General features: G+C 47.0%; 1 protein-coding gene across 1 annotated transcript; it reads right to left on the reverse strand.

The window, feature by feature from the left end:
* Window positions 1-3,427: 3,427 nt before the first annotated feature.
* NFKBIA (NFKB inhibitor alpha) lies at window positions 3,428-6,695 on the reverse strand. The gene is made up of 6 exons (XM_030318948.1): window positions 6,357-6,695; window positions 5,660-5,768; window positions 5,114-5,324; window positions 4,732-4,820; window positions 4,344-4,604; window positions 3,428-4,011 (listed from the first exon to the last, which is right to left on the reverse strand). The coding sequence occupies exons 1-6, from the start codon at window positions 6,581-6,583 to the stop codon at window positions 3,964-3,966; spliced, it is 945 nt and encodes a 314-aa protein (XP_030174808.1). The 5' UTR covers window positions 6,584-6,695; the 3' UTR covers window positions 3,428-3,963.
* Between the last annotated feature and the right edge of the window lie 8,854 nt (window positions 6,696-15,549).

Genomic DNA, 15,549 nt, shown 5'->3' on the forward strand with positions numbered 1-15,549 from the left:
TGGCCAGCAGTGCTCAGGATCCTGCCCTACTTTCCAAAAGACTCATGTTGCCCGATGCTGGATCATCCTCATATGTGGCTGCCGAAGAGCTTATCCTGGTTTGCAGTGGTACCAGCTGGAGAATGCCAGCAAGTGCTGGCCTTAAATAACTAAAACAGCATTTTATTCAAAATGTTATTCAAAACGCTCTTCAGAGTGTGCTCCTCGGACCAGCAGCACAGACCTTGTCTGGGAACTTGTTAGAAATGCAAGTGTCAGGCCAGCTCTGGGCCAACTGAATCAGAACCTGCATTTCAACACCATCTCCAGGCCACGTTGCATGCTGAGTTGAAGATGCTCTGGCCTAAGGCATGCACATCATTTGCCATTAATTCAAAGGCTGGCGGCAGATGCCAGACTCAGCTCTGGATTCCAGGATCACACACAGATACAAAAATGAACAGCCTATCCCAGCCCATAAGTTTTGTTCTGAGTATAGCTTTGTTCTCTGCCACTTGTCAAAAGGGTGCCACTGGTCACTTGGGACATGGAATAAGAATAGATAGTACTGGCCGGGGGAGGGGTGGGGGCAAATAGCTCACATGAGTGTAATCCCGTGACCCCTTCCCCCACTGCACTCAGTGTTAGGGACCCCTGGTCTGAGCTCACATCATACTCTGTGCTTCATCTTACCCGCCTGTCTTAAATGTGCTTGTTCAGTTCTCTTTCTGACCTAAGCAAGGAGCTCTTTGAGGCAGAGGCTGTGACTGGTTCCTCTTAGGGTCTCTGGTCCCTGGCACAGGACCTGGCGAATAATAGTGCTTTATAATGTGAATGAATGAATGCATCTGAGAGTTCTACTTCTCTAGGAGGGAAACACACAGGATATCTGTTTTTAGTTCCTGTAATGCTCCCTTAAAATGGGGGGCACGACCTGGGCTATTCTTGCCCAAGTACCAGTGTTGGGGAATGCTTTTTGGGCATGTTTCTGACTGGAGTTCCACTCTGACCTTTCTTGCCAAAGGAAACTTCAACTGCACCTAAGGCAAGCTGATGAAAACAGGGAGGAAAGGGGGTGAAGGAAGAACCCATCTCACTGACTCAGTTCTAACCGTCAGCACTTAATCACTTCCAGTAGCAATCGAAGTTTCAATGCAAATACCCCCAAGCACCCAGGCCCCACATGGTCTTCAGATTGCTCAGACTGGAGTTTGTTCCCTCTTAAAGAAACACCCTTCCTTCTGGAAGGGACTTGGAACATGTGACCTATAAAGGAAATTTGTCCTGAGGATGAGGCAGGCAGAAGGAATCAAGGAACTAAATTCAAGGAAGTTGCTGATGTGACTTTTTATTTCCCTCTTCTGTCACTTCCCTCTTTCCCAAGGCTCTCGTACTTCTACCTGTCCTGACAAGACCTTTGGCTCCTTGGAGAAAATTGAAGTGCATAAAAGGCTCTCAGTCTGCTGCTCTGTTTTCTTTGAAAACTTCTGGTTTGCTTAGAAATTTGCTGAAGACTTTCTACAGATTAGAATGTTTCCATTCTAAAATTTTTCTTTAGGGAACTCCAGACTCCAGCCACCCAACCACTGGCATGAAGGAAAGAAAGTAGGTTTAAAATAAAAAGAAGAGAAAGAAAGGAGATGGAGAAACAGGAAGAAGAACCAGAGAGTAAGAAACTGGGCCAAGCGACCTCAAGATTTATGCAGACAATGGAATCCACCCTGAGGGTTGGGGTCCTGAAGAGCAGAAGAGCCGAAGCCTAGAAATGTGGGAGGCTGGGCCCAAATGGGTCAGAAGAGGCCCCTCCCTGCCATGACCATGGAAGGTGTCACCCCCACACAAAAGCCAGCCATTAAGGAGGCTTCTGAAGAGTGGGCCACATCCCTTTGTCCCACTTCTCCAGTCTTCTCATAGACCTGGAGTAAGAGTGATGAGCAAGTTGGCACAAATTCAGTGCCATCACAGGGGGAAAAAGCAGCACGTCTGACTGAGCAGACCTAAGCGAATCATTCCAAATTTGGAAGCCAAGTTTCCAACCTGTGTTCTTTTAGATAGGAGGTGGATATTCCTCCCTCCTCTGCCCCCACACCCCTCTTACCTCTTCTACTCATGAGCTGACAGAGCTGAACCTAGTCGACATTCACGTGTCACATCACAAAGCGGCTGGGTTCATGTGTTCTGGGATGCACAAGGAGTTTCAGTGATGGGGGCCTGGATCACTTTGAAAGATGGAAAGACTGGTACAGGGGCTATCACAGTGCTCAGCTCTAGATGACTGAAGCTGTAGGAGGGGGACAGGACTGGCTTTGGTCAGTCCAGTCGACAGCAATACACTTTATACATTGAAAGACCCACTGTGTATTGGCTCTTTTTTGGTCTGAGGAAGGTGACCATCATATTCACTTGACTTTGACAGCATTTACGGATCTGGAAAGGGACAACTTAATGGCGATGTTTTCTAAGGTATAAAGTTCATGAATTGTATTTATATGCCCTTCTGTATTTTATAGAATGCCACGAACTTTCCTTTATTACTCTTTCTACCTAGGCAAGAGATGTATTTTAGGGATGAAAACATCGATACAGAGCATTGAAACATAAGTTTCACAAGTTACTGATTTCTTGTCAAATCCATTAAGTAGAATTAGACTGCACTGAGGAAAAAGATTTTTTCAAGCCTTCATACTACAGCTGGTAACAATAGGTTAATTTAGAGGTGGAACGCAGGTAAAAGATGTTAACCACCTGAAAACAAGAGTATTAGTTGACCGCCTGCCTCTTCTGCAAGGTGACCTAGGACAGGACATTCTCTGGACTTGTTTCTTCCCCTGTGAAATACAGGATGTTGTGCAATAGCTTGTATTTTTCTTTAGCACTGTGTGCCTGGCACTCTGCTATGCTTTGTACGTACATTGTCTTGTGCAATCTTCACAACAGCCCAGTTTATAAGTGAAGAAATGAAGGCTCAGAGGTGGGTACCTGCTAAAAAAACATTAGTGCAGTCCCATTCCCGAGCCCGTTCCTTAGGAACTGCCAGTATTATAGTCAAGATCTTTCCCAGCTCTATGACAGGATTTCATTCAGCATATCCCACTTGACCCAAATAATTTCCTAAAGTGAAACGGTCTTGGCACAGATTAAACCAAGATGAAAGCAATTGATAATGGAGGTTTCCAGCTGTAGGCCAAGCAGCTTGCTGCCACCCCCAGCCTGAGAATGGTGTTTCCTATCTTCTTGCAACAGCCTCCCCTCCCACACACAGGGCCCTGGGGCCGCCTGCAAACCCCGGCTGGGAGTCCTGCATACACAGCGTGAGAAGCTGCTCTCTGAAAGGTCTTTGTGGCTGGCTGTGGTAAGTGCTCCCACACAACTCTCCACCGCCAGTGGATGATCGGATAACTCTCAGATTAGGAACCCCGCTGCAGCCCAATGAGAATGATCAGGATAATTCTGTTTGTAAAAATCTGTTTAATAAATACACATTTTAGAAGTACCAAAATAATTACCAACAAAATACACAATGTACACCATTTACAGGAGGGTAACACAAACCTTGATAGGTAGTGACTTTTAACCCCACACCGCCAAAAGGTTGAACAACACACCTGGTTGTTACACGTCACAGGATACCACTGAGCTCAGCCACGGAATCCATGGTGACTCAATGGCAAAAGCACAATAAATAAAATGTAATCCTTTCATCACATTTTTGGATAACCTTCTCCAAAAACCCCATAGAGGTGAGGCTCGAAAGTGGTTTTCTTTGAATTCCAACGATCTTCTTTGTCCCCCTTCCAAAGTTCACCAAAAAAAAAAAATGGGGGCTGATCCAGAACAGTAAATGTTCAGGCCACGCAGTGTGAAGTATGGTTGTAAGTAACCCCTTTTGATTTTTTTTTTCTTTTTTTTCTTTTTTTTAGAAAAATAAAACTCTCTTTTTGTACAAATATACAAGTCCATGTTCTTTTAGGTACTTTTTGAAGCTCATAACGTCAGGCGTTGGCCTCCAAGCACACAGTCATCATAGGGCAGCTAAACATATGAGAAAAAAAAAGGCACGTTAAACTCCCAGAGCTTTGCCAAAAGCCCTGGGATAATGGTGAGGGCTGCTCCTGGAAGGAACTCAAGTATTCTTGGATTCTATTCTCCATAACCCAAACATAAATTAACTTCAGGCGCTGAGGAGTTTTCCTTTAATGTTCCTCTCCTTTAAAAAGGGCAAAGAAGACAGACACTCTTAGGATGCTACTGGTCATGCACCCTGAAGTTTGAGAACTTCACTACATTGAGACCTGTGGATAAAGAGTAGCTCTAGGGGCCTGGGAAGGCAGTGCTTTGTGCAGAGTGACAAAGTGGAGACTCACCTCGTCCTCTGTGAACTCTGACTCTGTGTCGTAGCTCTCCTCATCCTCGCTCTCTGGCAGCATCTGAAGGTTTTCTAGGGTCAGCTGGCCCAGCTGCTGCTGTATCCGTGTACTTGGACGGCCCCAGGTGAGCTGGTATGGGGAGTAGCCTTGGTAGGTGACTCTGTTGACATCAGCCCCGCACTTCAACAAAAGCGACACGAGGTCGGAATTCTGCAGGTCCACTGCAAGGTGGAGGGCAGTTCGGCCATTACAGGGCTCCTGAAACCAATAGGAATTTGAGATGTTTACAGCTGAGTTTGGAATTTCTGCTTGCAACAAAAATATGTGAAATCTTAGGAGGGCCCTAGAAGCTGATGCATTCCATCTGGAGACATGAAGCACTCACCTGAGCATTGACATCAGCACCCAAAGACACCAAAAGCTCCACGATGCCCAGGTAGCCATGGATAGAGGCTAAGTGTAGACAAGTGTGACCTAGGAGAACAATGAAGAAAGTATAACCAACCACTTGTTTCAACCCTCAGATCCCAAGAAGAACCTTTCACCTATTCTTTTAGGGAACAAATTCTTATGAATTTGAAGAAGCCAGAACATGGGTTCTGAACGAACTTTATAAAGGGATCAAATAGGCCTTTTGCACGCATATTTTCTCAACCTTTCAAGTGTTGAGTGTTTTAAGCTTTTGCCTGGACTCCTAAAGTCGGCCCACCTCTCCCTTCTCCATGTCACCTGCCTTCTAATGGGCAGGGTAGGACAGGCAGACCTACCATTGTAGTTGGTGGCCTGCAAGATGGAGTAGAGGTGCTGGGTCCTGCAGGTCTGAGTCAGGACTCCCACACTGGCCAGGCAGCCTTGCTCACAGGCGAGGTGTAGGGGGGTATTTCCTCGAAAGTCTCGGAGCTCAGGATCACAGCCAGCTTCCAGAAGTGCCTCAGCAATTTCTGGTTGGTTGGTGATCACAGCCAAGTGGAGTGGAGTCTACAAACAGAAGAGGGAACAGAAAGAGCATTAGCATGGCCCAAACTCAGTCTGTATTCCCTTGAACCCCAGAGAGCTCCTGATTGTGGGTGATGCTCCTCCCGGACAGGTATAAGGGGCAAGACAAATCCCAGAGGCCCCAGGTGGGCTTTCATAAAGTCCTCACCAAATCAATGGGATTTTCTTTACTCTCTAGGATGTTGGCTGATTCCAATGTAAAAGGTCAGGACAGATAATGACCTGTGATGATTAATTTAAGAAGGATTGGGAGCAACTGTGCTAGAATGTAACTTCCTCACTGGGCCAGAGGCACGGGGCTGGGCAAGCCGGCGCACCTGCTGCAGGTTGTTCTGGAAATTGAGGAAGGCCAGGTCTCCTTTCACTTGGCGGACTACTTCCATGGTCAATGCCTTCTCTTCATGGATGATGGCCAAGTGCAGGAACCTAAGGGTAAGAGAGGGAAAAACCCCCAGGGCCGCTGAGTGCATTGCGTGGGGCCCAGGGAGGCGCGGGCTGCGGGGGATTGCGCAAGGCCGGGGTTTCTGGAGGCCGAGGCCGCGGTGTTTTCCGCGAGGTTATTATGAGCTGAGTGTTCCTGGCAGGCGCCCAGGGACTTTCCGGCCCCCCCCCCCCCTTCCTCCTAGGCGGGCGCCCGCCAGACCGCCCCGCCCTCCCGCCGGGCCGGAACGCCCTGTACTTCCCCTCCCGGCCGCGCGGCGCCCGCCAGCGGGGCAGAAACTCCCGCCCCTCTTATGCAAGCCGGGACTTCGCGTCCCCGCCGCCGCCCCGCCCCCGCCGAGAGGACCGAGGACCGGGACCCGGGGTTGGGGGGAGGGGTGCGCGCGGCTGCAAGGCAGAGCTGCTGCAAAGCCGCCCCGGGATCTGACCCTAATCCTCTGCGCCCCCCCCCCCCCCCCACGCAGCCCGCTGCTTTGCAAGGTCTCAGGGGCGGTGCATAAACCCCAATCTGCGGACGCCTCGCGGGCCTCGCGCTGCAGGCCCGGCGTCCCCACCCGGGCCCGCGACACTTACGAGTCTCCGTCCTCGGTGAGCTGCTGCTTCCAGGGCTCGGTGCCGCGCGGCGCCTCCTGGGGCTCAAGCCGGATCTCCCGCAGCTCCTTCACCATCTGCTCGTACTCCTCGTCCTTCATGGAGTCCAGGCCGCTGTCGTGGCGGTCGTCCAGCAGCCGCTCTTTCTTGAGTGCGTCCCGGGGACCCTCCATGGCCCAGTCCTGGGCGTGCTCGGCGGGTTGAAACATGGCGCGGTGAAAGCTCAGGCGCTGCTGCCCAGGTGCGCTCGGCCGCGGGCTGCGCGCTCGCTGCCTCGCAGTGTCACGGAGGGGAGGACCGCTGGCTGCGACTGTTGTGGGCTCGCCAGCGCCGCCGCGGCGCCCTATAAACGCTGGCAGGGGATTTCTCTGGGGCGGGGTCAGGCGCGGGGAATTTCCAAGCCAGTCAGACCAGAAAAGAGAACTGGCCTCGTCCTCTGCTCGGGCGGGGGGGGGGGGGGGGAGGGGGAGAAGCCTAAACTCTGAGCCGGGGTTCATCAGAGAAACTCCCTGCGATGAGCCACTGGGGTCATGTACTGGGAACTTTTTGATGAACGCTGAGTGGCTGGAAAGTCCTCCCGACTAAGGCCCCCTCCCCCGTACTTCCCTGCAGCCTGCACCTAGTAATCCTGTCCCTCTGCAAGAAACCTTTCCCTGGGGTTTCCCACGTTCGATTCGATTTGGGGTCGTCGACTGCTGAGATCCCAAAGAACGCAGACCTGCCGGGCAGTTCCTCCTTGGGGTTTGCCAAACTGCCGGTCCTTTCCGATTTTTGCTCTTTTGAAAAGGGGAGTGGAAATGATGGCTAGGCGAGGGGATTTGTTTCCCCAAACTTAACCTGGCGGGTTAGAAGGTTGCAGACTGCCTCTGCCATCCTGCCAGTACCAGGCTCTTTGCAGCACAGGGACAGGTAGCAAGTCCCCGAGCACTCCCTCTCCTTAGGTAGAAGTTGTGAATGCTTTGGCATTAAAAGTCTAAATGCTTGGAGAACCCTCAAATAGTTTCCTCGGGGTTAACAGTCCTATTGACTGGAGAGGGAAGCACTCTGCCCTGCATTCAGGGGAAAATGCTGAATATGACCGTATGTTTTTTCAAGTAAAGCAAGGTGTTAATCTTTGTAGTAGAGGTTATAGGTTGCTACCTTGCGTTAACAAAATATTGAGGTCATGTTCTCTGATTTGCATTGTGCTGCCGTAGAGAATGGATCCTGTGACTGCTTCTGGGTGCCGAGCTGGGCGACTTTCCAAGAGCATTTGGAAGAGGCTAAAGAATTAATTAGTTGAGTAGTGCCTTACACAAGATTGGGCCTTAAGGATGGTTAATAAAGTAGTTGCTAAGCACACCACAAGGAGGCTCATGGCAGCCCTAACATTACCCCCTTGCTGACTCCATGCACACCTGTCCTGGGATGGGGGTGGGGGTGGAAGCAGTTGGACCTCTCCCGGCAATATGTGTAACTACTCCAGACTCCTCATCCTCTGGTTTCACCTGCAGAAATAGAACTTATGTTCCCTGCCCCACCCCCATCTCCTAGCCAACAAGCCTGTAATTGAACTCATCTACTTCTAGAATTGGTTCAGGCAAAATAAAGCAACTTGGGTCTGAATTCTTCAGAATTAGCCCCAGAAGCCTCTAGAGTTGTGCAGAAATTTCTGGTGATTATTGCAAGCATCTTTAACTTGACTGGCCATTCTCCTAACGCCCCTCCAACTATCTGAATATAGGGAATCTGGTTCAGTGAGGGTAAGATAAACCATATAAGGGGGAAAAAACCTAAAATCAAGAAATAAAACCTTCAGGATAGTAATGATCACATGTTACAATGAAAGGTTCCCAAGCATAGACTCCATTGTCTCTGGAGGCACATGATGTACAAAATATATAATTATTGAGGCAGGGTAGAACAGCAACTATAAGTAAATCTCAATTCCAGGCTCTACCTCTAATTAGCTACACATTAATTGGAGAGATTAGTTAACTTTGCTGTGGTATACCTGCTTCTATAATAAGATTGGATTTAATGTCATTGCAGGTTTTTTCTGAGCTTAAAAATTTTATTGCTTGTTCACAAATGCATGTATAGCTGCTTAAGGGTGACTGTGTCTCTTAGAAATATCACAGTATAAGTTTTTGGAAGGACTCCAAGACTTTATGCAAACATCGTTCTCAGAACTAATTTTGTAAGATAGGTATTGTTCCTACTTTCCCCCAAAGAAACTGAAGTGCAGAGAAATTTACCTAGGCACTCCATGGCAGTTTACCTAATTTCTATCCCAACATATTAATCATTTGGCCAAAGCAATTGTTGTGTTAACACTGTTGAAAACATGTTGTGAAAATATGAAAATATATAGTATATTGACTATACTATAATTTGAAGAAGATACTCAAAATATTTTCTACTCCAATCATGAGGTAAAATAGAGGGTAGATGTTCCCCTGTTTAGAAATATTCATGTCTGTAAAAGAAAAAAAAAAGTACAGAAATCTTGAACTCTAAGTGCCCCACTTATATACCTTAGAGGAGGATTTTTAGCTCCAGGTTTAAAAATGATTATTAAAAAAGAAAATCATGCATAAATAAAAAGTATCTCAAGAATAGCTTTCTTTGCACCTCTTACTGCTCTGTGTTCCTGATGGAGTTGAAGTACTGGTAGTCTTTATTCCTGATTGTGTAGTGTGACACCTAGTGGTAAGAGTCAGGCCCAGGCATTCCCTGATATGTCATAGTGCTTTTGGAAATTTTGGGTGGTGCTGAGCCTTGATGACCTGTCCCTGTGGTGGAGATTCCCAAGGAGGTACCCTATGATATTCTGCAACCTGGGAGACACTTTTGAATAATGTGATCCAACATATTTTCTATCATAGGTAGCTCTATGTGGTTTAAATCAACAAACGTTACAATTTAGACAATAAAAGAACGTACTTGGAAGTCAGAAAACGAGCAGGTGGGGCAAAATAAGACAGCAAGACTGATGATTGGCTTAACAACACCTTTATGAACTCTTGGGCATTTAGACTTCTCCCAACATTCTAAAGATGTTAAAACCTTAGATAACTCATTTTTAATGTCATTTGCCTTTTTTTCCTTTTTTAATTTTTTTCACTGTTTACTTTTGAGAGAGAGAGAGAGAGAGAGAGAGAGAGAGAGAGAGACAGAGCACAAGCGAGAGAGGGGCAGAGAGCGAGGGAGACACAGAATCCAAAGCAGGCTCCAGGCTCTGACAGAGCCTGACTTGGGGCTTCATTCCATGAACCCTGAGATCATGACCTGAGCCGAAGTCTGATGCTTAGCTGACTGAGTCACCCAGGTGCCCCTGCCTTTAAAATTTTTAATGCAAAAGACAAAGGAATGAATATGTTCACTTCAAAGTGGTTTTATATTTTAGCCCAGAAGGGAGCCAGAGAGAATGACAGGATAGTCAGTGATGCTCACTGGGCCTCACTCTGGGCAGGAGCACCCCCATGGAAGAAGGAGCACCGACAGAGGCCTGTGTGAACACAGGCCCTTCATGCACTCCTCCTGGGTAGGAAATGCAGTGTGGACTGGACCTACCGTCTGAAGTGCCCAGTGGTCTAGCAGCTTAGAGCATTGTCCAATATATTTGGCTTTGCTGAACATCATGGACAGGGTGTCCTATGCCAGTTGCCCTGCGCATTGAAACTAAAATTGTGTTAGCCCCAGCAAACTGAACTCCGGAAGAAAGCTACCCGATTGCTTGATACAGCCAGACTGGAAGAGAGAGTGGCCATGGCACCGCCCTGAAGGGCAGGCAAGTCAGGCACACCACAGATGGACAGCCCCATTAGGAAACTCGGCATTTATATTCTGCTTTCAGTCCCAGGCCCTGTCTTTTCCTCCTGTGATAGTTAGCAACTGCTGCCCTCCATCCCTCTCGGAACCTGGAGCTCCCAAGCTCTGGACCTCTTCTTAGGAAAGACCATCAGGACCTTCATTTGTACTGAACTGAAAATAACACTGTCAAAGCCTTCATGTGTTTCTTTTGCTACAAATTCTGCAAATTAATGGGGGATCAAAGCTTTAAAGGGTCTCAAACTCAAATATCTAATGCATAGGGGCCAGGAGGGTTTCACAAATGAGTGAGGCCAGCCATGTGCGTCCAAGAGGGATGTAGTGGCATCTCTAACAGACTAGACCTGGGAGACCATGTCCCTCACCCTCAGCTCAGGCAATTCTTACCAAGCAGCACAATTCAGTACTGATGTTCCATTGTTAAAGAAAAAAAAAATCAGAAAATGGATTTTGATGTGAACATTTTAAAACGTGGGAACCAAACAAAATACATATCTGCATCTTCTGGCTAAGTTGAGCCCACAGGCTTATGTGTGTACAAACTCTTTTTCAGCTGAGGTATGATGTTTTTATGGTGCTTTGGGGGAAGGCACTAGCCTTTCGCTTCCTTGGTATTGCAGGGTCTCTGTTCCTCTGTGCAACTGGAGGCCGGGATCACAGTTGTGTCCGTCCAGGAAGTTTTGCTTTGCTCCTCGCAGGCAGGATTAGAATCAGAGGCTCTAAGCCCTAAGAGGAGAGTTATCTTTCCCCCAAAGAATTTTTAAACATTGCATTGTAAAACAAGTATAAGAAATTCAACAAAGTTCTGATTTTTCTCACAAAGACTACTTAGGTAGTCTTATTTTATTTTATGTTATGTTATGTTATGTTATGTTATGTTATGTTATGTTATTTTATTTTATTTTATTTTATTTTATTTTATTTTTATTTTAACTCCTTTTAATGAACACCTCTTCAAGGCGTTCCTGCTCTGCTGGTGCCCCAACCACGTGCCCAGTCTGCGTGTTGGACAACCTGCTGTCAGAGAAGGAGGCCTGCACGTGTCACCCTGGCCAAAATTCCTGGCTCTCCCTTTTCATTGTTTGTTGGCAGTAACCAAGTAATATCTATAGGTGTGTGGGGTTGTTTATGTTCTGTTGTGTTTAGGGAGGAGTAGCTGGATCAGGAAGGGGGTGGAGGCTTAAGAGCACATTGCTTCCTCTGCATGCCATTATATTTGCTGTTTTGTCTGGTGTGTTAAATTCATTCTGAGTTTAGTCAGGGCATGAGGACATTTTCAGCATTCGGGCAATTCTACACAGAAGCCTGGTAGCAGGATACAGGACATGAATGATAGGAGGTCCCTGTTCTTGGGCACCATAGTCAGGTGGCAGGGGGTCAGCATCAGAGTTAAAATCTACTACCAGAAACATTAGGTAGGGGCGCCTGGGTGGCTCAGTCGGATAAACTTCAGACTTCAGCTCAGGTCATGATCCCACAGCCAGTGAGTTCGAGCCCCACGTCAGGCTCTGTGCTGACAGCTCAGAGCCTGGAGCCTGCTTCGGATTCTGTGTCTAGCTCTCACTCTGCCCCTCCCCCACTCATACTCTGTATCTCTCTCTGTCTCAAAAATGAATAAATGTGTTTTTTTTTTTTAAAGAAACTATATGTGGACATTTTTTTTCCCTCTTTGGTCTAAGGTCTTGGGAATGATTTAGGACAAAGGTAAACAGAATCATAACTGCTAAAAGATGTGCTTCAGCTTACAAATAAAGATTTAGGAACCTTGATCCTCAGCCCGTTCTTGTAATCATAAGATAATATCTTTCCCGAAACTCCTTTTAGAGCCTCTCTCCTCTGGAGTAGAGCCCCAGGTTACTTGGATAAGTATTAGAAATTGAGATGAGTCTTGGAAGCAATTAATGAGGGATACCTATAAAAATATTGATTCTGAAAGTTATTTTTAGGCTTATTTGTAAATACTGAAATTAAGTGAGAGACAGAGTAAGAAGAGTCACAAGCAGGAGCTGTGAGCAGGAGAAAGGGGGAAATTGGTCTCTGCTGTCAGAGTCTAGTCTCATGACTGTGACATATTGCCTCTGGATAAGTCACTCAGCTTGGCTCAGGAATGCTCATCATTTCCTATATCCTAGGGCTGCCTATAGCCTACAGTTTAGGGATTATTGTGCCAAGAACACTAATATTTTCAGAAAGCAAAGTGGATTAATGCATCTCCAAATCTTCAAATGTTAATATTTAAAAACTGGGACAATTTAGAAGAGAAGTTAAAGACCGTGGGAGATAGGGAATGGGAGTGCCCCGACATTCACTGACTGAAACTCAGGAAGCAAGGGGACCATGGGTGGGGGTGACAGCATGACTGTAGATCTTGGTAAATAATCTATATGAACAGACAATGGAGAGAGAACAGGGAAGCACACATGTAACCCAGTCACAACATTGACATTGCCCATGTCAGATCCACCCCCAGGTGGCCTGGGCATCAGGACGGGGAGATACGGGGAAGGACAAGGATTCACACGAAAAAGAGGAGGCTGCCTACAGGTCAGGAGCATGGAGGAAGGGGAATTAGGTAAGGAGCCACAGTGGAATTTTTCCTTCACAAATGGCAGGATCCAGCCGCCAAGAGGAGGAGCACAGTGTGGATGGAACTGTCTCCAGTGACATCTTCAGGCCGTCTGTGGAATAACTGTTCTCTGAGGAATCCCCATTTTCTTGAGGGGATTTTGGGAAAGTCAGGTTAAAGATGTCCACTGAGGCTGGATGCTTAGTGCCACGACAGTGCATCCATCGTTCGTCACAGTCCCAAGGGAAAGCTGTGAGTGTTCCTTCTCCTGAAACCCTTCTAGCTGAGCACCTCCTCTCATCCTGCTTTTGCTGTGACTCCAGCGCCACCCTCCTTCCATTTTCACGGTCCCCTCATTAGTGAAGGCCCTGTTTTTCCATAGTAGCCTCTCATCTATGGGTACAGTCCTTGAATGCTTACCAGGGTTGCCATTTGGCATACTTCAATCTTCACAACCATTCTGTTGGGTGGGTACCATTATTTCTGTTTTAAAGGAATTAGAGGCTCAGAAGGGGGTAAGCCCCTCACTCAGAAGGCAGAAGTCAGCGTGCAAACCTATCACCCAGTGCTGCCCCTCCTTTCTTTGCTCTCCACACTGTACAATGTTGCTTATTTTTATTTAAAAATTTTTTTAATGTTTATTTATTTTTGAGAGAGAGAGAGAGAGAGAGAGAGAGAGCGCGCGCTCAAGCAGGGGAGGGGCAAAGAAAGAGGGAGACACAAAATCCAAAACAGTCTCCAGGCTCTGAGCTGTCAGCACAGAGCCCGATATGGGGCTCGAACCCACAAACTGCGAGATCATGACCTGAGCCGAAGTCGGACACTTAACCGACTGAGCCACCCAGGCACCCCTTGACAATTTTTATTTTAAACATTTGCAAAGATATTGCCACAAATTATACATTGCATTTTCTATGGTAATTAGTTTTTAAATTGAAATATAACACTTGCACATGGTTAAAAGTTCAAGTAACATACAAGGGCTGCAATTATACAATTAAATTCCCTTTCACTATTGTTTCTAACACACATTTCGTCATGTTATTTCCTGTAACAGAGCCTGGAGAGACCTACCGTGGCCTGCAGCATGGAGTCTGAATTCCTCAGGCAGCATTTAAAACCCTCCAGAATCAGACTCTGCCTAGCTTGGCCACTCTTAGTCCCCATTTCTCCCCGGCACCAACACTCTGTTCCAACTTCTCTGGGCTTCCCTGGGATATGTCCTCTGCTCTCTTGCTCAGTCCAAGGACCAACTTCTTTCTGTTTCCTTGCCAGGGCGGGCCCTTTCCAAGAGTCCTTCCCTGTCCTCCCTCTCCCTGGAGAACTCTGTTCTCTTCTGAACCCTTCTAATTCTTACCGTCTGTCTTACGTACGGGGCCCGTGGTCACACGTTGCCTTGCGCTGCCTAATTATTCCTCATGTCCTCATCTGATTCCAGTTAGACACTTAAGAATGTGGGGTGGAATGGGCACTGCTGGGTGTGGAGGAAAAGCATTCATTTCTTCTGTGTCTCCTTTGTCCAGCCATTGTTTAAGGCATGAGTATCCCCTTTTCCTCAGACCTATCATAATTGTTCTTTGACTCTTCTTCTCTGTCACTACCTGACTTTTCATACAATCAACTTTTCTTCTCTATCTGAAAATCATCTCAAGAACTCATCTGGCCCAGCTTCTGCCTTGGTGTTATTCTCACTTTATAAAGGAAGGAGGCATTGTGGAATAAAGGCTGTTAGGAGGACAGGAAGTCAAACCAGAGCCACCATAGATGCAGTGCACCTGGACATTAGAGCATTTGTAAGAAGAGTGAGGAGACTATAAATAGACCTGGACAGTACCTGCCTCCCCCTCTTTTCTCTCTTTTTTCTTCTTTTGCTGCCTGAGAGTTACCTCTGGTGGGCCCCAGAGTTAGGAGGAAGACTCATTTACTTTGGAAATTGATGAGGTTTTGGAGTCTTGCTTAGTGCTTAGCCCAGCTCCCCAGGACAAGAGATCAACAAGGAAACTGGGGCAGGAGCTCCAGTCTAGAGGAATAGTTGAACATTTGCTTAGAGTACCCCCTGGGTCAAAAATCCTTTGGGGATGTAGAATGAGGGGAGGGGGGCTGAATGGGGGGAGTCAGTCTGGTTGATTGAGAGCTTGCCAGGCAGGATGATGCATCCCCAGAATTCCCATCAATGGACCGCAAGGCTGAAGGTGCATGGACACATGGCTGGCTGGACCCAGTGGAGGTGCAACTGGGAAGGCCCAGCAGCTGCCCTTCCACGGTGATCTGTGATGGCTTTCAGTAGCAGAATTTCCAACAGCAAATATCATACGTCAAGAGTTTGACCGACCTAGTTTAACAAAGCATACAGAAACTAAACTAATCAGAAAATAGCCTGGTGTAGTCTATCTGACTCAGGTAACATCTAGAACCACTCATTTTTCAGATAAGTTTTCCTTAAAGAGGAAATCCTAGGGAGGAGTTTAGGTTTTCTGGTGTAGGCTCCACATCTCAGACTGGTCACAGAGAACTTCTTTCAGATCACATTACATAGGAATATACATGAAATTTTGGGTAACAGTAGCAAAGGGGGGCTATTAGACATATTAGATGTCAGGGAATCACTGCAACTTTCCACTGTCCGAGACTTTACCTTTTGGCTGCAAGTCTTTTTGTTCTCATTTCAGGTCTAGCAATTTTCCAGGCCAACCCTGGGTGATTCATATTGGCAAGAGCAAGATTGAAAGTTAACATAGTGGTATGTGAGAAGGTTGCTGTCTGGAGGGTGTTGAACTGAGGCTAAAAATAGGTGGG

Source organism: Lynx canadensis, chromosome B3, assembly GCF_007474595.2.
Source record: "Lynx canadensis isolate LIC74 chromosome B3, mLynCan4.pri.v2, whole genome shotgun sequence".
In the NCBI taxonomy this organism is placed as follows: Eukaryota; Metazoa; Chordata; class Mammalia; order Carnivora; family Felidae; genus Lynx; species Lynx canadensis.